Here is a 21366-nt window from a genome sequence, read left to right on the forward strand (position 1 = left end):
TGTTTGGGAGTGAGAGATAGTAGGAAAGAGATAGAAATTCCACGCCTTTGTCAGTGAGGGAAAGGTGGGAAAAAAGTCAGACCCTGTTTGTAGGAAATGTATCCTCCCCTCCTGCATATCTCATTTGCTGTGTGTCATAGTTGCAGTCCTAATGCTGTGATGATATACTCTGGCAGAAACAACTTAAGGGAGAAAGGTTTATTTAGCTCATAATCCCAGGTCCATCATAGCAGGGAAGTCAGCTGTAGCAACTGGAGGCAGCGGCTCAGATTACAGTCATATTCCTAAGAGAACAACACATGCTATTGCTCGGCTCACTTCTCCTCTTACACAGCCCGGGATCCCTTGCCAAGGGATCGGCACCCCATCCCCCGTTGGGATAGTCTCTTCACAGTCATGCCTAGAAGCCAGTCTCTCAGGGTTAACACTGCCCATCATTGACAGTTTCATGTCAGTATAAACTTTCTCAGAGATCAGAGTCAGCTGTTTAGGGAGAGTTTTATGATGTTGCTCTGGTCAGTATTATTATATTGTATGGTGCATTGGTTTCTCACCCTGTGGGTCGAAACGGGTTCTTTGGGAGTTGAAGGACCCTTTCACAGGGTGTCACTTAAGACCATCAGTAAACACAGATAATTACATTATGATTCATAATAGTAGCAAAATTATAGTTACGAAGTAGCAATGAAAATAATTTTATGTGAGCATAACATGAGGAAGTGTATTCAAGGGCGCAGGGTTAGGAGGTTGAGAACCGCTGGTATGGTGGTTGCTGTGCTGAGAGAGGGCATGGAGGAGTTACAAAGTTACAGTGCTGTGCTTTGCACCCCTGCACCATCCTTGTGCTGTTGGGGACTGTACTCAGGACTTCACAGTTACGTTAGGCAAGTGCTTACATTGCATTAGGTTACATTGAGCTCTACTGTAGGAATCATCATGGCTCAGCAGTTAAGAGTACTGGATACCCTTGCTAGGGACCTGGTTTCAGTTCCCAGCACCTACACAGTGACTCATAACTGTCTGTAACTGCAGTTCCAGGCCATCCTGTAGGCACCAGGCATGGTACCTACACGTATACTTATACATATGCGTATACATATGCGTATACGCAGGTAATCACTCATACACATATGATCAAAGTACATAAATCTTAAAAAAAAACAGGTTTTTTGTAATATCTGAGAAAGCCAAGCGTCATAAAGATAGTTTATGCTACTTTGCAGATGTCTGCACAATTGCTCTGTATAAAACAACTGAGACGGTAGTGCTGGCCAATACCAGGAGTAAATAAGTGAATCAGTGCACCAACCCCCAGGCGTTATCTAGCTTAGAGTAACTCTCAGCTGTGTGCCATTTCTAGCATGTCCCTGACCTGTAAAATGAAGTCTGAGAGTGAGGACCCTGCTGGGCTTGTTGGCGCGCACCTCTAATCCCAGCATCAGGTAGACGGATCTGGAGTTCTGCCTTCAGAGGTTCTGAGTTTGAGTCTATTTGTTCTAAGGCAGCCAAGACTACATAGGGAACCCCTATCTCATACCTCCCCAAATGAGTGAGACCCCCTCCGCCCACCCTCCATGTTCTCCTGTTACCCCTTCTCACAGGCACACCATGAGAAGGCTCTGAAGGGCTCAGTTCCCCGCAGAGACAATGTGAAGATGCAGTGTGGGTAAACCAGCCCAGTCCCTAAAGTGCAGTCTTTCTTCTGACTGTAGCAGTAGAAAGCTGCATGTGGCATAATGACAGCAGCACAGATTTTATTTTCAGGCTTCATTTCTGAGCAGCGTCATTTCTCTGAATTTGACTATGTCACCCATGTCACCTTTTACGTGAGCCAGGCTTGTCCAGGGAAACAGCCAGTGGGACATGGAGATGCGATAAGTAAGATTTGTTTTAGGAAGGAATCTGCTCACGCATTGAAGAGCTTTAGAAGTCTCTTGAAGCTGGAGAAGCAGGGCTGCTGCTGTGTGGTCTGCCGGAGACCTGTGACCCAAGGAGCTGATGGTGCAGAGCTTGAGCTCCAGAGCAGGAGCACAAAGACGCAGTAATTGGGGCTCTTACTCCAGGGGAGGAGACAGCTGTGCCAGCCTGAGAAGAGAGCGGGAACTCACTTTTCCTTTGTCGTTTTTGTTCTGCTGAGGCCTTATGCTGTTGGGTGGTGCTCTTGGGGTTTGAGGACAGGTGAGTCCTTCCTTGCTTGGTCTGCCTCTTGCTGGGTGGCACTCTTAGAGCTATGTCCACAATGATTTACAGGTTGGTTATCAAGTTCATTCATCTCGTAGAAGGGTTCTGGTATGGAGCTGGTGTTCATGAAAGGTAGCTTTGAGCTCTTGTACATACATGAAGGTCATTTAAAAGTATTTCCTGTTTTCATTACTAAGACCATTATACTCTATTAGAGTCATATATTCAAAGAATTTGAGTGCTGCAAAGATTCCTTTCTGTGATGCTAGGGGTCGTAGGGCCACAGGCATGCTAGAGAAATCCTGGGAGCCTCTACCCCAGCTCTACAAAGGTTTTAAGACATCAGATGGTGATGTTTTGGAGAACTTTATGGCTGTAGTGGGAATCCCATCACCTCTTCTGTGTGTTTGTGTGTCCCCGTTACCTCTATGAGGAAGAGCTAGTCTTCTGGAAGCTTATCTGAGGGGGGGCACTTTTAGTCGATCCTTAGGCAAGAATGGCAGCAGAAATGGAGTGAACATATGTAGGCCTATGTTAAGAGTTAGGGTGTTGTCTGTTGTGGTGGAGGAACATGTTTCTAGGTGTTGCTCAGATGTATTGCAAGTAGGGTCTCTTTCTGAGCAGCGCTCAGCTAGTCAGAGTTGAAGAAGAGAGTGAACTGCTGGGTGACATCATAACCACCATTGGTCTTACTATGGAACTGTGCCTACGGAAAAAAATAGCACATACATTTCTAAAGCTGTCCATTCAAAATGTTTGTGTCGGACTGGTCTCTCTTTAAGTACTCTTGAAAAATAGAAACAATTAAGAACACTTTTGTAGAAGGCACTAAAAGTATCCTTACAAAAAAAGCCTGAGAAAAGGTGAGACCCTGGGTCAGGCCTTATGAGACTGCAGCAGGACAGTGCCTCTGCCTGCCAGGACATCACAGGTAGCCTGACTAGTATAGCAGAGACAAAAATCACATTTCAAGCCCAGTGGAAATCTTTCCCTCTTAGAGAAATTCAGTATATATATTTTTAAACACATTTAACAATATAATTTATCAATAAGTTTTATTTCCTATAGGTATAATGTGAATACAAGTTTTTATTGGTTTCAAAGTTTATATTAAATTGACAGTCCTATGAGAGAAAAATATAATATATCTTTGTTTTCCCTCAAAGTATATTTATAAAGACCCACGTAAATATTTTACAGTAATTGTGTTCTAATTATCTGGAAATTGTGTTTCTAAATCTGCTCTAAACCTATGTGCCAGATACCACCACATCATACCATGAGGGGCCCCAAGGAAATGGTCAGACCAAATGCAGTCATCTTAGTCGAAATGAGTTTACATGTTTGAATAGACTGGAGGGCAAGCAAGCAACCCAGCAGACTGTTTGCATAGTGTCCAGCAGCCATGCAGGGGTTAAAAGTAAAATTTATCAGACATCAATAGTTTATTGAAGAAATACTCCTTTTTGCTTCATAATTTGCAGAAAGCTGCAACTGTCAGTCATGATGTACTGCCTCTTGAAATTAGTCAATAGAGCAAACAGCCAGCATTGCTGTGGGCAGAAAATAAGCACTGTAATCATGACATAACTGGGGTCAGTGATTTATGGATTTCAATATAGTAGTAGCTGCATATGATTGAAAATTTACTAGGTCACTAGTGCACCAAAAATTTTATTCACAGCCTCCAGGCATCTTTTGAAATGTGCAACAAAATAAAAACCTCTGAACCTGTTTTGACACTGCAGACTCCGTGGATGACATGCCAGCCCAGTGAGTCTCATTTAAATGTAAATGTGTCATAAACTTTTGTCCTGTAGTCTTAAAATACCATGGACTTGAAGGGACAGTGCATGTGAAACTGATTTACATATCAAAGTAGAAAAAGGGCCAGTAATAATGAAGCTTGGATTCTTTTATTTTTCAAGCTGGAAGCCGAAGCTGTTCCTGAAGTATCTGAAAAATATGAAATTAGCTCTGTCCCCACCTTCCTGTTCTTCAAGGTAAGGATGAAAGAGGCGCCAGAGATGGTCCATCAGGAGGCTCCTGGGACTGTATGTTTTGGTTCTTTTATCCTTTCCTAACCTCCTTGGTTGCTCCTGGCCTTGTACCTTTCTCTGGTACTCTCTCTTTTTTTTGCACCGATGAAGATCATGCTGGTTGCTTGCCATGGGCAGTGGGCAGCCCACAGCTAGAACTGGAGCCTCCCGACCAGTCTTCTCCTGCAGACTCATACTCTCTGACCCAGGTTCGAAGTGGGTTATTGAGGACATGTGCCTGGATGTGAGGAGACATCTGGCTGGTTCTAGTTGATTAATGACTCCTTGGGAATCGAGTGCAAATCTGTGCTTCAGGGCACCCACGGGTATTATTACCACTTACCACAGCTCTCCAGAACTTCATTTGTGTTCAGTAGGTCTATTCAAGCTGCGATTACTTTGAGATGCCTGCTTCCCCAGCATGCTCCAAAATGAGTGTTTCTAAGTGAGAAGCAGTGCAAGCAGTTGCTAATCATACCCTCTCACTGTCGCTCACAGGGATGCCTTTAAAATGGGCTTTAGGTACTTTCTATAACCTTGGAGTCTAAAGTGTAGATGAAGGTGAAGAAATGCCACTTTATTCTAAATGACATTTCAAACTTCAGAATTCTCAGAAAGTCGACCGGTTAGATGGTGCACATGCCCCAGAGTTGACCAAAAAAGTCCAGCGACACGTGTCTAGCGGAGCCTTTCCTCCTAGTACTAATGAACATCTTAAAGAAGACCTCAGCCTTCGCCTGAAAAAGCTGACTCACGCTGCCCCCTGCATGCTGTTCATGAAGGGAACACCTCAAGAACCACGCTGTGGTAAGAAGCCGATCCTGATGATTGGAACAGAATGTCCTTGCCTGCATGGGTGCTGTTGATGTGTAGAGTTAGGCTGGTCACTCCCTGTGTCATGCCAGTCATCTAGCTGTCAGTGTCTGTATACAGAGGACATGGGAGCCGGAGGGAGTGGGAGGGAGCCAGAGGGAGCGGGTCTTTGGAAGTAACTGGGTTCGAGTTTTCTCTGTTTCCTGTCAGAGTCATCAGGTACAAAGATAACTTGCTCATGTGGTAGTTGAGCTGGGGGAGGGATTAGGTTCCAGCTATCTGTCATATTGCGTCTCTATTAATGGGTCTTTGGCCTATATAGGTTTTTTAAAAAGGTGTGTGTGTGTGTGCGTGTGTATGTCTTTGTGTGTATATGTGTCTCTTTGTATGTGAGCATAGCATGTAGGCCCAAGAGGCTAGAAGATGATGTTGGATTCTCTAGAGCTGCAAGTAGAGGCGGTTGTGAGCTTCCCAACATGTGTGCTGAGAGTGAACAACTAGTACAAGCACTCTTAACCTCTGGGTCATCCCTGCAGCCCAGTCTGTCAGGGTGTGCATGTGGTTGTGCGTGTGCGCATGCCAGAGAGGACATGGGAGGTTCTTTGTCAGTTTCCACCCATCATTTGAAGCAATGTCTGGAACCTGCTAGGCTGGCAAGGCCCAGTCATATTCCTGTCTCCATCCTCTGGGAGCTGGAGTTAAAATTGTGTACTGACTCAGGGGTTGGTTGTTATGTGCACGCTGGGATATAACTCCGGTCTTGAGGGTTGTGTCGAAGCACTTTTCTCTCCTGAGCATCTCTGGCTTGTGTACTTTGCTCTGAACAGTTTTCTTTCTTGGCAGCCTCTTTCTCATCTTTTTGTTTAGATTTCATAATTTAACAGCTTGAGGGCTTTCTCATTGGGGCCTGAGCCTGCTTTGTCTTCCTGCTTCCCGTCTTGTTGCGTGATGCCATTTTTCATCCACTGCTGTCACTTCCAGTGGATAGCTGTCAGTAGATTACAGATCACTGAGTCTGGCTTATCGTTCCGCGCACTCTGAGCGTGAGGGTGCGTGTACTTTCACCCTTAAGTAAGCTCTGTAATCATCTGCCCCTTACCCCCTGGAATTGAGCTTATGTTGTTTTCTTTTTACTGTGTCTACTACAACATTATTATGCTACATAATTGGGTTTTTAATGCCTTTGATGATTGTGTTGAGACTCTAAGGGTGTTTATTTATTTCAGCTGCACTAGAGGGGTTTATTAAGATGGGTGACTGGCAGTAGAGTTGGGGATGCTGTTGACAGGGTTACTGTGTCCAGTGTGACTGGAGAGAGCTGTGCTGCCATCTGAGTGGGCTCTACGCTTCCTTCCTCTCTCTCTCTCTCTCTCTCTCTCTCTCTTTCTCTGTGTGTGTGGTCAGGAAACAGTTTATTTCATTAACAGTAAAGGATCTTGTTATGTTCTATTAAAAAGATGAAGAAGTGATGTGATTCCTTCTCGCTTCCTTTCTGTCTGAAAGGTTGCCCGGGCAGTGTCCTTTTGAGTCAGCCTTCCTGGGTCTGCCCTTGAGTGAAGTAGTGACAGGGAGCAGATATGGTGCTTTTTTGTTACTTTATTTTTATTTATTTTTTAAATTTATTTTATGTATGTGAGTACACCATCACTGTATTTACACACATCAGAAGAGGGCATCAGATCCCATTACAGCTGTTCTGAGCCACCATGTGGTTGCTGGGAATTGAACTCAGGACCTCTGGAAGAGCAGTCAGTGCTCCCAACCACTGACCCATCTCTCCAGCCCCTGATACTTTATTTTTAATGAGGGTTGGAATTATTGCCCTCTCTGGTGCTTCATCTTGTCTAGATGAGGACGTTTCTTATTCCAGTCTAAAGGGCAATAGGAAGGCCTGTAAAATAGTAAAAGCCTCCATGGCAGGTTATACATAGCAAACTGTCTATGCAGTACCCTAGTCTTTTTTGAAACTCAACAGTACCACTCTGTAAATCTCTGCTGATAAGCTAGTGATATTGGCAGGAGGCAAAATTGGTTGGCATAGTGTTACCAGGCAGCAGAGGTGGGGTGCTTGTGTCACTTGCTGGCTTCAGCCCTGCCATTGAAGTTGGCCCTGCTCAGGAACTAGGTACAAGCTAGGTACTAGAAGTACCTTGGCTTTCAGCTGCTCTGGAGGGTGCTGGCTGGGGCTTGTTACCGAAGGTCTTTCAGTGCAGGGGCTTTCTAATATTTCAAACATCAGTGGCAAACAGAAGTAGTCATTTTTAGAAATTAACTTTTAGGTTCGTATACATTGGACTGAGAGAGGATCTTTACCCCTCCCCCATGCTATCTCAAGCCTCGTCCAGTTCCAGCTGGTTCTCTCCCTTCCTTTGCAGCTCTCTGCTGCTCTCCTGTTGCCTGTGTTTCACCCTCTGCTTCCCTTGTCAGAGCTAGCGCCTCTTTTCCTCCTTCTCAGAATTGTGACATTCCCTATGCATGTGGATGCGTGTGCGTGTGCGCGCACACACACACACACACACACACACATACACACACACACACGCACACACGCACACACACACATACACACACACACACACACGCGCACACACATACATACACACACACGCACATACACACACGCGCACATACACACACATACACACACATACACACACATACACACACGCGCGCACATACACACACATACACACACACACACACGCACATACACACATATGCGCACACACACACACACACACACACGCACATACACACACATGCGCACACACACACACAGGTGCTCATATACAATTTTAAATCTAGTTTCTGCATACAAAAGAAAATATGTTACTTGTCTTTCTGAATTTGGCTTATTTAGAAATAGTGTATTTCCCTAAACTGAATTTCTGACCTATTGAGGTTTTTTATGTTGTGACAATCAGACTACAAATAGAATAAAAAAAAATTTAGATATTTTAGAGCAATGAAAAACAAGATATTTAGGCATTTAGATAATGAAAAAAAGGTAGAATGTTAGATGCATAAAGATTTAGCTGCTAGTTCTTCTAGTTCTTCTTAGGTGCCGCCTTTTTGTTTTCTAACAGTTCTGCGCCTTTTCCCCTGATACTTAGTTTCTTTTTACGTGTCTTCCTTCCTGGTACATAGAGCAAAGGTGTGTGGCTTCACTTCTGTTCTTGCTTGCTGAGCTGCCTAGTATGGAACGATCTCTGTTCCATATTGACACTCCAGTGAAGAGTGTGTGCTAGCCCCTTCATAAAACACAGGTCATCTCTGAAATCAAGTCGTTTCTCAGATGCAGCAGGGGTGATTTTGAGAGCACTCTGCCACTCAAACTGCTTTGCTCCTGGCTCAGCATCTGTTGTGGAGCAGGGGTACACTTGCATTTGAATCGGTGGCCCTGGCCTTGGTTTGTGTTACCCAGAAAACTTTAACATTTGTACTCCATATCCAAGAAAGTGGGAAACCGTTTCCAGAGCCTGTCTGTTCTAGAGCAGTAGAGGCTACAGCTGCCCCTTCTGCTCTCTGGATTCCGTCTGCAGAGTTTATGGCGACTTAGAAGCACAGCCCCGGGTCGCCTGTCTTCTGGCTTCTCAGAAGGATAGGAAGAGAGCTTGCTTACTTTCGAGGAGGTTTTCAGAATCATTGAGGTTCCTTAGCAGGGTAATGAGGTTTTTGGGGGACTCCCAGCTATTGTGGGTAAAGCTCTGGTAGATGTTTGCCGTGGGAGCTTTGGGAGTCGGATGCAAAGCACAAGTGTAGAAATACTCTTAGGGTCTTTTAGGTAGTTATTAAATGTGGCAGTTAGGCTTATTACTCATGTCACAAGTGGAAATGACTGCACATAGAAATGGTGATTTTGTGGTAAATGAGATTTTTTTTTTTAAACTTTTAAGTGCTTCTGTTACATGCTTGCATTTTTCTTCAGGAGTGTATAAATATTTTGTTATTAGAATAAAGCCTTATTACTACTTTATCCTTAAGCATAACATTTCCAGTCTGCCACTTTAACCCTTAAAAATGAAACCCTACCAATCAATCTTTCTAGTCTGCATGTAATGGCCTAAAGCCAAAATAAAGCCTTTTCTCAGCCAGTTACAGTAGAAACGAGCTAATATGTTGGGAACAGAATAACCATCAGCAGTCAGCCGTTAGCTGTTTACTAATGAACTCCCAGATGAGTGAAAGCATTCAGGAACAGTGTTTGACTTGAGGCTGTGCATGAACACACACTTCAGCTTGTGTGCTGCACACTCTCCTCGTGCTTCATCTCAGCCACTGCAGAGCTGCAGAGAGCGTTCGGAGCTCAGCTCGAGGCCCATGTTCTTAATAGTAAGTGTACTTTTGGGTGACGTCAGGTAAGACCATTGCAGCTCATCTTATACTGAATTTCATGATTTGTTTTTATTTGAAAATAACTGCTGATGTGGGGAAATCTTAAAGGAAGAGTAGTTTACATTCCAGTGGATTAAGAGTATCTTTCAAAGAAAGGTGAAGTGAGAAAGAGGAAAGTGGTTTGGACTTGGAGGTGCTAATTGATAAGAATTTGCAGCTGGGAAGAAAAGTGACCTTTTCTCAGCCTGGACAGATAGGTTCATAAGACTGATGTGAACCCTGGCAGAAGATGGCTTCACCAAACTCTAAACTCCTGGGACAGATTTGTCACTATAGTGTACCTTCAAAGGGAATCATCATCCTGCACACTAAAGGGAATGTAAATAATTTCAACAAAGGCTGAGGTGGAGTCACATCAGCCTGTAGGTGATTCATGTAACAACAAAGAGAGTGTGAACACTGGCTGCTGACTTCACCCAAAGAGAGCACTTGTGATTCTGAGTGCCATCCATCCTGCTCAGACAGAGGTGGAGATGAGAAGCGCCTGCAGAAGTGTGTACACAGGCTCCCTGGTGTGGTGGAAGGACTGCACTTAGGTCTCACTGTAGTCAAGCAGTGGTTAAAACAGCTGTTTCAGGCTCCTGGTCAGTTTCTTGAAGGGAGAGGGAGCAGCCATAGAGAGCTTTGTCATTGTCAGGGTGGAGCCTGTGGTGGGTTTTCATGGTTCTGCTCTTTGACTAATGCTGTGTCCCCAATTAAAGGGCAGCTTTGATAAACACACACACTTTGCTGTAATTATGCTCTGTGTGAGACTCTGGGTCAAACGAATTTTTAGCATTTACTTTTGTCTTAAATTATCCAGTTATACTGATTCAATCACTGTGCAGGTGAGGTGGGCATTTCTGTCCCCTGGACAATGGGTGGCAATCACTGTGCAGGTGAGGTGGGCATTTCTGTCCCCTGGACACTGGGTGGCAATCACTGTGCGGGCGAGGTGGCATTTCTGTCCCCTGGACAATGGGTGGTAATCACTGTGTGGGGGAGGTGGCATTTCTGTCCCCTGGACACTGGGTGGTAATCACTGTGTGGGCGAGTGGGCATTTCTGTCCCCTGGACACTGGGTGGTACGTGAGAGATGCTGAGTCTCTACTCCTTGTTCTGTTGCAGGTTTCAGCAAGCAGATGGTGGAAATCCTTCACAAACACAATATTCAGTTCAGCAGCTTTGATATCTTCTCAGATGAAGAAGTTCGACAGGGGCTCAAAACGTACTCTAATTGGCCCACCTATCCTCAGCTCTATGTTTCTGGAGAGCTAATAGGAGGACTTGACATAATTAAGGTTAGATTCTTATAAAGACAGTTCAGAGCACACTTTCCTAAAAGTGCTGTAATAAATTGAAAGCACATATTTTGTATTGTATCTCGGGGTTTACTAATGAACTCAGTATTTCTGATCGACGTTTGTCAGTGTCGCACAGTGGGGGTGGTCAGGTGGTTTATGTAGTCACAGTGTGCTTCTTTCAGGAGCTGGAAGCATCAGAAGAGCTGGACACGATCTGTCCCAAAGCACCCAAGTTAGAGGAAAGGTGAGTGATGGGAACCCGGCAGCAGGGTGCTCTGTGCATCTTAGCAGTCTATACATCCTGTTAGTGTGCTGTTCTTTCTGAGTAGACACCAAACATTTACTTAGTGTTTAGTTAGTATTTGGGTCATAATGTGGTGTTCCTCAGTACCTAGTTTTGCAAACTCTGGATGCTCTCGTTTGGACTGGAGATGTTTTACCTGATTTAGCAATTATGAAGAGTAAGTAGACTTGGTGCTGTAGAAATGTTACTTTCAGTGGGTCAGCGTCCTATTTGGTTCTTGCTCTTTTGTATGAGCATAGCACCTCTGTGTTTTTGTGTGCAGCTCAGTCCCTAAATGTGGTAAGAGTTTAATGGGAAAAGCTAGGGTTCTCAGAGGCTTTCCTGAGTCATAGTCACAAAACTCAGGCAGACTCTGGAGCTGTGAAACCATCTTTCTATTTATGAGAGAGTACAGCCTGCTTTAGAAGTCGTGTAGAAATGGTGGATTTTGTTGTAGAGGGATATATGAAGGAGGTTCTGTTGTAATAAATGTGAATTTATTAGTTCACGTTTTTATATTAATTAATTAAACATAATTTATCTTGAAATGCATCAGAGCTCAACAACTGTTAGTTGGGCCTTGAGTTTGTAATTTGCTTGCTCTTTCACATTTTGAGAATTTCTACAAATATTTAATAAAGATTGTTTGTCTGTACTTAATCCAAGTACTCCTTAGGAGCAGTATTCTATAGATGTCATGCTGGCCAATGCCATTGGTCTGCACCCTTTTGTAGTGGTGAGAAGATCGTGGTGTTGTGGATACCACACGGACCCTTTTGTGGTCTTTATCATGGCCCATGATATTCCCCCCCCCCCCCCCGGCTGTGCTGCTTCTAGGATGGTTCTGCATCTCATCCCCCAGATTGTCCTTGCTGCTGTTGCCATGTCTTAAAGTGCTGTTTACAGCTCTCCCCGCTTCAGGCATGCACAGATACATACAGCATAGAGTTGTATGTTTCAGGTAGTAATCTAAAGAGCTCTTCTCTAGTGACATGATGAGTATTTAGACAGCCGAGTGGCCTGTGATGCATGGATCTAGGTGGTTAGATCCTCTGGTGAGTGAGCTTGGCCTCTGGGATTGGCATACCTGACCAGCGTCAGCTTGCTTCTACACGATTTTGACTCGTGCTGCCTCCACAGATGAGAAGAGAGAAGAGAAAAATGATACGACCCATTATCTGTACACTGATTTTTTTTCTAAAGATTTGTGACTAAACTTTGTTCCAAACTTAGGTTATTAACAATCCTGATAGAGAGCAAGTTAGATTGCGCTTTTTGACAGGTGACATATAAAGTTAAAATGAGAAGTGTTGATTTTTCCTGGTTAGTGGTGGGTGGAGGACTAAGATTTTGCTTTCTTAGGCTCACTGCCCTGCTCTGGTGTGAAGAGCATTATGCACATCGTGATGGGAAGCGCTCACTGCTTCATTTGGGGAACTGGTAGATGGCTCGCTATACAGGCCCCCCATCGAATAATTCCTTGCTGAATTGGTTATTATTATTTTTTTAGTACTACAAGTTGATGGGCTTAAATTGCAACTTGAAAGAACATTCGTTGCCTTAAAAAGCCATATTATGTTTTACAGTGGCTCAGGGAGAGAATGAAATAAAGGAAAGTGTCAATGTTTTTGCTTGTTTAGTACCACTCAAAGCTGTGAGCCGTCATCCTGCTATCCCTCAGATATGCCTGCTACTCAGGAAGCAGAGCAGAAGTGGTGTTTAATAATTGAGCTGAGCCATTTTATATCAATTTTCTCTCTTCAGGCTCAAAGTGCTGACCAATAAAGCTTCCGTGATGCTCTTTATGAAAGGAAACAAACAGGTAAAGAACTCAAAAACAGTTTTATTTGTAATTTCTTTTGATGTTAACATCTGCAGCAAGGGGACAGTTAAGCCTTTTTTTCTAGTTTAGCTAATGAAGCTGTAGTAGTATCAGGAAGTTATCCAGGCCTTAATTGGTGCTTATGGAGATCAAACAAAGTAATCTCCATTTTGCTTGACTTTACCATCAGCATCTCAGCAGGGTGCATGTCTTTCTGCTGCCAAACTTTGTCAGCTGAAGTGGTCAACGCTGCTAGCGCTCAGCCAGTACCTTTTGTGAGGCTGTGGACTGTGGGCAGATGTCCGCCCTGGTTCTTTGAGGCTGTGGACTGTGGGCAGATGTCCGCCCTGGTTCTTTGAGGCTGTGGACTGTGGGCAGATGTCCGCCCTGGTAGTCCCGAGGTAGTCCTTAGGTCCAGAAAGTGAGAAGTAACCCTGGCAGTGGTCCTCGTGCTCCGAGGTGACATGATTGCTTCTTGGGGTCCGATGGACGTAGGTACTGAACTAGTTTGGTAGGTCCCCTTGCACTCATTAAGTGGTGAAAGCTGACTCTCTCCTGTTAGATTGGTAATTTCAAAAAGCTAGTCCTGTCATTTCTCTTACATTTTGCTGTTAACGGTTGTTTCAGCTGTTTAACTTCAGGCAGGCAAAGCTGTGCAGTTTGCTTTCCTCTCAGGATAAGGAGACTAAATCTCAGAAGGGTGAGGCAGTGGAGTGAGGAAGCTGCCCAGGTACAAGCCACCCTGGGCAGGCAACGCCACAGAGGCCCCTGCCGTCATTGTGCCTTTTTGTGAATGGATCTGTTAATGCCATAGGACTGTTTTAACATCAGGTTGTCGTAAAGGTTGCCATGGTATCAACACAGTGAAGGCCATTAGTTAAAACAACTAATTAGTTAATGTAGCTAGTGTGATGAAGTAATGAGGAAGACATTAATATAAATTTAGCCTGTAGATACCACTGTGTTAGGACCTAGACTGTAACTGGGGCAATGCACAGTGTTAATTAATGACTTACAGTAATGATGAAGCGCACTCTTGCTCTGCCACTGTTGAAAGCAGACTTTGATTCTCCACATTTCTTGTGCCTGTCTAGGAAGAATTTGTATGTCTTGGAAATGGTGTCCTGGGAGCTCTTAAGTTGTTGTGTATTGTCAGCCTTTTCTCCCAGGATAGCTGGGGCTTGGGGATCTACCCAGGAATAAAGCCGAGGATTTCAATCACTTCCAGTAGCTGATGCCACAGCGCCAAGATCTGGCTTAACCGCGTTCTGACTCTTTGCTTAGAGCAAGAAAAAGGCTGGTGGTTCTGTGTAGATGATCTACGTTTTATTTAGGGGACCATCCTGACCACAAAGATTTTAAGCTGCTGCATGTCACTCAACTTAAAAGGTTAAAGCCAAAGTCAGTCTGAAGGTTGTGTGGGATGATGTCAGAGGGGATGGAAGAAGCACAGGAGCCGGGTCCACAGAGAGGTCGGGGTGCTGACTAGAGCATTCGAAGTGGCCACACTCACTGGGTCTGTGGAAAAAAAATGTACTTTTTTTTTTTTAAATTCAGGAAGCAAAATGTGGATTCAGCAAACAAATTCTGGAAATACTGAATAGTACTGGGTATGTAAATCTTGTGTTCCATTCTGCTCCTGATACTTCACAGTTTTAATGTTTAAACATATTTGCACAATACTTATTTATTGACACACATTTCTAATTTTTATAGTGTATTTTGAATGCTTTAACTTGGACCAAAAAGGACTTTTCTGGCCCTTGTTCTCACCATGCATAAAAAAGTACAGGGAGACAATCACATAATTAGCATTTTTCTGAAGCCTTGGCTTTCAGAGCTAGGAAGATGGCTCAGTGGTTTAGTGTGTTCTGCTCTTTAAGAAGTTGAGAGTTGGTTCCCAGCATCCATATCAGGCATCTCAAAGCTGCCTGTAACTCAGGTCCTGGAGGACCCGAAGCCTCGGCCTGCTTTGTGTGGAGTATGGTGAACTGTTTAAGTCTCTGCTCCTGTGTTGGAGCTGCTGGGCTAGAGATGTCCGGTGGGGGCTCCCTGATTGATTTTTGTGCTTAAAACCAAATCCATCTGTGTGGAGCTGTTTAGTACATGTTCTTTTGGACATTTTTTCAAATGTTTGATTTCTCTTGTTTCATGATTGCTTTTCAAATTACAGTATGTGTTCTGATCATACTTTGAATAGATAGCCTGTTCTCTGAAGTTGCAGATCTGAAGTTGCAGGGTGGAAGGCAGTTATGTAGCACAGTTTGAATATGACCTTTAAAAAGTGGCTCTTCCTTTTAAAGCAGGATTGGGGTCCAGCAAGCTGGGGTAGAGGGTGTAGGTGCTCATCCCCCAAGACTGGTGCTCTGCGTGTGAGCCACATAGTGGAGGAGAGCTGACTGCTTCTACAAGTTGTCCTCTGACTGACACACAGATGTCTTGGTCTTCTACTGTGCCTGAGAGAAATCTGTCACGTCCCACTGTAGCTAGTCTTGTCCATTGAAAGACTGAGTGATTTTTGTCTTAGAACGACAAGCCTGAGAGTAAAGATCGTCCCCATGGCTTTACAGCAGGCTTCCTAGAGGAAGTGTGTTAGCGATGGACTGCTTTTCTTGACTGTATTAAAAACACTATATAGATTTTATGGTTTTGTTTAAAATGAACACCTAATAAAAATGCTTTCTCCTTTTGCAGGGTTGAATATGAAACTTTTGATATACTGGAAGATGAAGAAGTAAGATATAGGTTTTCTGTTTCTCTCTCTCCTTTTTTTGGTTTTTGTTTTTTGTTTTTCCAAGACAGGGTTTTTCTGTGTAGCCCTGGCTGTCCTGGAACACACTTTGTAGACCAGGCTGGCCTCGAACTCAGAAATCCACCTGCCTCTGCCTCCCAAGTACTGGGATTAAAGGCGTGCGCCACCACGCCCGGCTAGGTTTTCTGTTTTATCCCATGTTTTAGCTTTGTTCACAGGGTCTGATGGGAAGGATTCAGGATTTCTGTTGTTCCTTTAGGTGCGTCAGGGATTAAAAACGTTCTCAAATTGGCCAACCTACCCTCAGCTGTATGTGAGAGGGGATCTTGTTGGAGGATTGGATATTGTCAAGGTAAGAGCTTTTCACTGCTGTTCTCAAGAATTGACATACTTGTTATGTTTAAGCATCCAGCTGGGGTGGTGTGGGGCTCCTCCTCTCCAGCCTGTCAGTGTAGGTGCGCGTCTCATGCTTCCTCCTGCTCAGCTGCCAGGCAGAGGGAAACGCTCTAGCTGAGTGTCCAGATGACCTCAGAGGACCTGCTGTGCTAACTACTGCACAGCTTCCTTCCCTGTTTTCTTGTCTGTCAGTCCATCTTTACCTGGTTCCCGAAACTTTAGGTTTTCTTGTATCTTCCGTATTTAGATCTTTTTATCTCCATCCTTTGGGGCCCAACTTCTTTTGTAAATGTGTATTTCTCCTGCTGGGAACATTTCTCTGCTCTAAAATTCTTACTGCATTTTTATTTTTTGTTAGTTGTAATTGTTTCTCTGGGTCATTTTCCTTTTCCCTTAACCACCCTTAACGTGCAGGCGTGAGGATGAAGACTAGGAGATCATGGTCTGTCTCGGCCTTCCCAGTTCTGAGATTACGGGTATGAGCCATCAAAGCCGGCCCTACATTATTACTTCAAATCCTTCCTGATGCTCTGTTTATTTTAGGAACTTGGTAAATGGTTATTAGACAGTTAAAAAACTTACTTCTTTTGTCTTTTAAATGGGCCTGGCATTTCCTTTTAGTTTTTCAAGACAGAATTTCTCTGTGTAGCCTTGGCTGTCCTGGAACTCCTTCTGTAGTCCAAACTGGCTTCTAACTCAGAGATTGCCTACCTCTGCCTCTTGAGTGGAGACATACCCCGCCAATACCTGGCAATGGACCTGACATTTTGAAATGTGCTACAAGGTGGTCTTATCTACTAGTAACTAACTGTGTTTATTAGCTGTGTTGGTTGCTGTAAACTGCAGCTTTCATGACCCTTCTCTACCCCACTGCTCTCCACCTTGCTCAGTGTGTTGAGGGTGTAACCAGCAGATGTTGGGGCAGCTCCTCCTCCAGGCAGGATAGTGCCCTCTGGCCTTCTGATTGTTTCTCTGAGTTTTAAGTGGAAAAAAAAAATGTAAAACATAGTTAACATTATACAATAAAAGCTTTAAAAACAGGCTTTCTTAATATGGACAAACTCTGGACCAGCTAACCATCAATGAACTCAGGTGTAAAGGCACAGGGCAGGCTTTATTTCCTGTCAAGTGCAAAGTTTGATGGCACTTTGACAACAAGGTATGGGCAAGAATAAGGTAGAGATGTAGTTTTCTTAGTAAATGGTCGCATTCATGGAGAAAAGAAAGCACTGCAGCTTTTAGGAGCCCTGAAGCAACAAGCTAAGTGCGCACTTGCTCCTTTCATATCTGGGTGCACACATATCATATGCAGGTAGACATTAAGTCACAAACTGTCTTTAGATCCGAGATGTTCTTGAGCTTGTTCTTGTCTGAACGATTCACGGGCCATGCCTGAGCCAGATAAAGGGTCTTAGGAGGCCAGGAAGTCGGTGACACCTTTTGGGAACTGTATGACTGTATGATTCCTGTTCAGAACACATGCTGCAAGTTGGTGCTGCTGCTCCTACATTGTGAACATTGTGTCACAGTTTGGGGGACTGTCACTTTGTGTTTTCTGCAGGGTGCAGCTTTTCATCTGTTCATTAGTACACATTCCATAGGGTAATTCTGATTGGCTTCTGTTAGAGCACTGGTACTTTTTGTTGACTTAGTAACTCAATGACTTGCTCAGTCTGAGACCCTAGAAAAGGCACCCCTGACAGGCTGCAGATGGGCTGAGGAGCCATTAGACTTGGGGCCCTTGGCTGAGGGTGTGTGAGCTAGAGAAGATGTGTGAGCTGCCTGCCCACAGAGGAGAGGGAAGCTCTCCAGGGGTCTCAGAGGGAAGAATTCTTCCTCCGTAGAGTTCACCCACTTCCCACCATAGCTTAGCTGTAAATCTGTGACGCAGCAGAGTGCTCGCTTGTGTAGGAAGACCGTGAAAGACCCGATGCTACTGAAGTCTACCTGATTGATGAGTTACGGCTGCCTGGGCCTAGTGCTTTTGTGGTCACTGATCTATCTACTGGTTTAGAACCCTTTTAACTTTGTCCTGACATTGTTTGCCAGCTCTTCCTCCCATTTGTGAGTTCTGTATTTGCAGATTCAACCACTGAAGATAAAAAAAATATGTTTATGTGTTTTAATTTATAGAAGCAAGACTTGGGAGTATGTACATGCCTTTAATCCCAACATTTGACACACAAAGGCAGGAAGATTTCCGTAAGTTGGCTGCTTAGTGAGTTCTAGGACACCCAGAGATTCCATATCAAAACAATGTTTTTTAGTCTGTAGTGACATGGAGTGAGAGGTCCCTGCAGGTGTTACGTCAGGAGGAGAAACAAACCCGGAGAGGGAGAATGAGACTTTCGTCAGCCTGGCTCAAACTTCGGGAATCTGACGCCAGGCAGTTTATGGCCAACATAGTTAATCCCAATATAAATTAGAAAAAAGTTTCCCAATACAATATAATTCCCAGTGCAAAAGAAACTCAACTCAAAGTCCATGAGGTTTCTTCCAGCTGGATAGGTTATAGACATAGCAACCTCTATTAGCTAAGGGCCTAAGGAAGGATCTTGCCTGGATGGTGAGGAGGCTCTTTGGGCCGTCAGCCACCTCTGGGCCTGGCTGTGGGAGCTTGGAGGAGCCTCTGACTTTACAGGTAGTGTAAGGGTCACTTAAGCTATTAGATGTCCTCAGTCTTAGATGTAGAAGCTTCATGAAGCTTGGTCTGAATCAGCAGATCCTGCAGATCACCTAAAGCCTCCTCTTCTCAGCTTCTGGATGTAAGAACAGGTTTACATATTTCCCTTTGAAATGATAGTCCTGTGTGCTTAGCATTCCCAGCTTCCTGGAGATCTGTGGATGCTCCTAACAATGTACCAGCGTTTTCCTTGTCATTATTTCCAAGCAACATTTACATTATAGTTTAGCATGGGAGTGGTGTGCACTGTGTCTTCTACATATTATCATCTGTAAGGAATGAGCCCGAAGTCAGTCTCCATGAATATAATAAAAAGGTGACTCTATTTAGTTTTAAAATAAATTCTAACCTACAATTTATGTTCAGTTTTACTTGTGCAGAGAGAGGAGGGCAAAGAGAGACTTGAATTAGGGCCTTGGCTGTTAGGCCAGTGTTCTACTCCTGCACCTTGTTTTCTATCTTATGGTGTAAGAATGCTGGCATGTTGAAAGCCTGTAGGTTTAATTGAGTGTGTGTCCTTTTGGTGTCAGGTACAGGTAAAAACCTCGTTGCTTAGGTGCTTTTTCCTTTGTGTGACCATATACTTTCTCTCATGCATGCTTTTTTTTCCTCCCTCCCTCCCTCCCTCCCTCCCTCCCTCCCTCCCTCCCTCCCTCTCTCTCTCTCTCTCTCTCTCTCTCTCTCTCTTTAATTTTTAGGAACTGAAAGACAACGGTGAATTGCTGCCTATACTGAAAGGAGAAAATTAGTGAACATAAGCATGGTGTCCAAGGACTGCAAGAAGTAACTAATTACCTTGGAACAGTTGATGATTTGGTCCTGAGAAGTGGACTAACAGTAGAGATACAACACACTCAGCCATGCTCGATGCGCTTCAAAAGGTGTGCTGAAGAAACATGCTACGTTCTCTACGAAGCAGAGAAGGCAATAAACTCTTCAGACTCAGCTAAAAATGATTGCGTGTAGAATGTCTCTGTAGTGATGCTTGTGTGTAGCATGTCTGTGTAAACTTATAATCGCTGTCACTAATTCCTTTAAATCCCTTTCTTAACACATGGACCTCCTGTAGCACTTAGGGAAGGCCTCTTACAAGCAGTGTGCTTTAGTGCTCAGCTAACTCCTGTACCAGTCCAATAGCTCCCCTCACTGGCCAGAGGACGCCTCACAGCCTGGAAAATGCAACCCAAAAGTTTATCCTGCAGAAAGCCAGATGTTGTACCAATATCCAGAAGAGGGAGCAGTAGCGACCAAAGGGGAAGCACCCTTCAGTCTTCATTGCAATGAATATACTAATTTTGCCTTCCAATAGGCAGAGAATATTCTAAAAGTCATGGAAAATTTAAATGTAGTTTTTCCACCCTGACTTGTTCCAGTAAGCTTTGCTGCACAAGCCTTTCTTAGGATTTCTGACTTCACAGCTGTGGGATCTGGGTATTGGCTGCCTGTGGGATGTTCTTAAATGATCATGGCCTGCTGATCTGGGCTGTGAGGCATTGCGCAGTGAAAAGGAAAGCAGTGTTTGCCGGTAAGTGGGATGAAAGCGGCCAAGGTCGGAGTGTGAATCCAGCCTCTGTAGAACTCGGGGACTGCTGCTGCCTTGTAGCCTGGGTCCTGTTGCTTAAGGTGGAGGGATCGAAACAGCACAAGCTTAGAGGTGGTTGGGGCCTGGCTTCCTAGGGTTAGGATGCCTATGAGGGCCTTTAGGGAAAACAAGACTCTTCATTTCCACTGAGAGAAAACCATTGAGTAGGTAAAACTTTTACATTCGTGTAGATGTAAATATCTCTTGAGTTCTTATCAAGGCTTCCTGTGTGCCTCATGGAGGTCTGACCATATTCGTTACTTCCCTGTTGCTGAGCTAAAACACTGGGACCAAGGCAGTTTCTAGAAGAAAGTTACTTATTTGGTCTGGGAGATAAACATAGTAAGCCATAGGAACAAGAGAGAGCACGAGAGAGAGAGAAAGAGAGAGAGAGAGAGAGAGAGAGAGAGAGAGAGAGGGAGGAGGGGGAGGGAAGGAGGAAGGGAGTGGAGAGGGAGGGGGAGGGGGGGAAGAAAAGCATGCATGAGAGAAAGTATATGGTCAATGGCTTAAATGGTGCAAGTTAAAACTCCAGTGACATCCTCAAACAAGGCCACCTAAACCTCCCAAGCAGCATCCTCAGCAGGAGGAAGTCTTCAGAACCCGGAGACTATGGGGGGCATTTTTTATTCAGACCATCTGTAGGAAGACTGGCTTTCTTTGGTCTCGCAAACGGAAATTATTTGTACAAGGCCTTTGCCATTTTTATTTTTATTTTTTGTCTGCCAGTGCCTCCTGTCCTATTCCATTATCCTCACCCCTTATGCTTTGTGTTCCAGTTTCTTTTCTGTTGTGAGAGAACACCCTGACAGAAATAACTTCAGTAGGGAAGCCAAGGCAGGAACCAGAAGCAGCAAGGACAGGGTGAAAATGAATGCATTGAAGTCCATAGCTTCTAGAGTCGGCTCTGTTGCCTGCATTGAAGTCCACGCAGGTTCTAGAGTGGCTCTGTTGCCTGCATTGAAGTCCACGCAGGTTCTAGAGTGGCTCTGTTGCCTGCATTGAAGTCCACGCAGGTTCTAGAGTGGCTCTGTTGCCTGCATTGAAGTCCACGCAGGTTCTAGAGTGGCTCTGTTGCCTGCATTGAAGTCCATGCAGGTTCTAGAGTGGCTCTGTTGCCTGCATTGAAGTCCACGC

General features: G+C 44.4%; 1 protein-coding gene across 2 annotated transcripts in view; it reads left to right on the top strand.

Annotated features, from left to right (window-relative positions):
- The window catches only part of Glrx3 (glutaredoxin 3), a 32059-nt gene extending 11015 nt beyond the window's left edge, over positions 1–21044 (top strand). Inside the window, exons 3-12 of one of the 2 annotated variants that reach the window (NM_001348093.1) lie at positions 3866–3954; positions 4110–4184; positions 4826–5027; positions 10536–10708; positions 10894–10955; positions 12759–12816; positions 14374–14426; positions 15511–15550; positions 15828–15920; positions 19346–21044. In NM_001348093.1, the coding sequence (NP_001335022.1) occupies positions 4988–5027; positions 10536–10708; positions 10894–10955; positions 12759–12816; positions 14374–14426; positions 15511–15550; positions 15828–15920; positions 19346–19396 (570 nt within the window). In that variant the 5' untranslated portion in view covers positions 3866–3954; positions 4110–4184; positions 4826–4987 and the 3' untranslated portion in view covers positions 19397–21044. The remainder of the gene's footprint in view (positions 1–3865; positions 3955–4109; positions 4185–4825; positions 5028–10535; positions 10709–10893; positions 10956–12758; positions 12817–14373; positions 14427–15510; positions 15551–15827; positions 15921–19345) is intronic. The other variant, NM_023140.5, reaches the window with a different exon arrangement.
- Positions 21045–21366: the final 322 nt, after the last annotated feature.

Source organism: Mus musculus, chromosome 7, assembly GCF_000001635.26.
Source record: "Mus musculus strain C57BL/6J chromosome 7, GRCm38.p6 C57BL/6J".
NCBI classification, from domain to species: domain Eukaryota; kingdom Metazoa; phylum Chordata; class Mammalia; order Rodentia; family Muridae; genus Mus; species Mus musculus.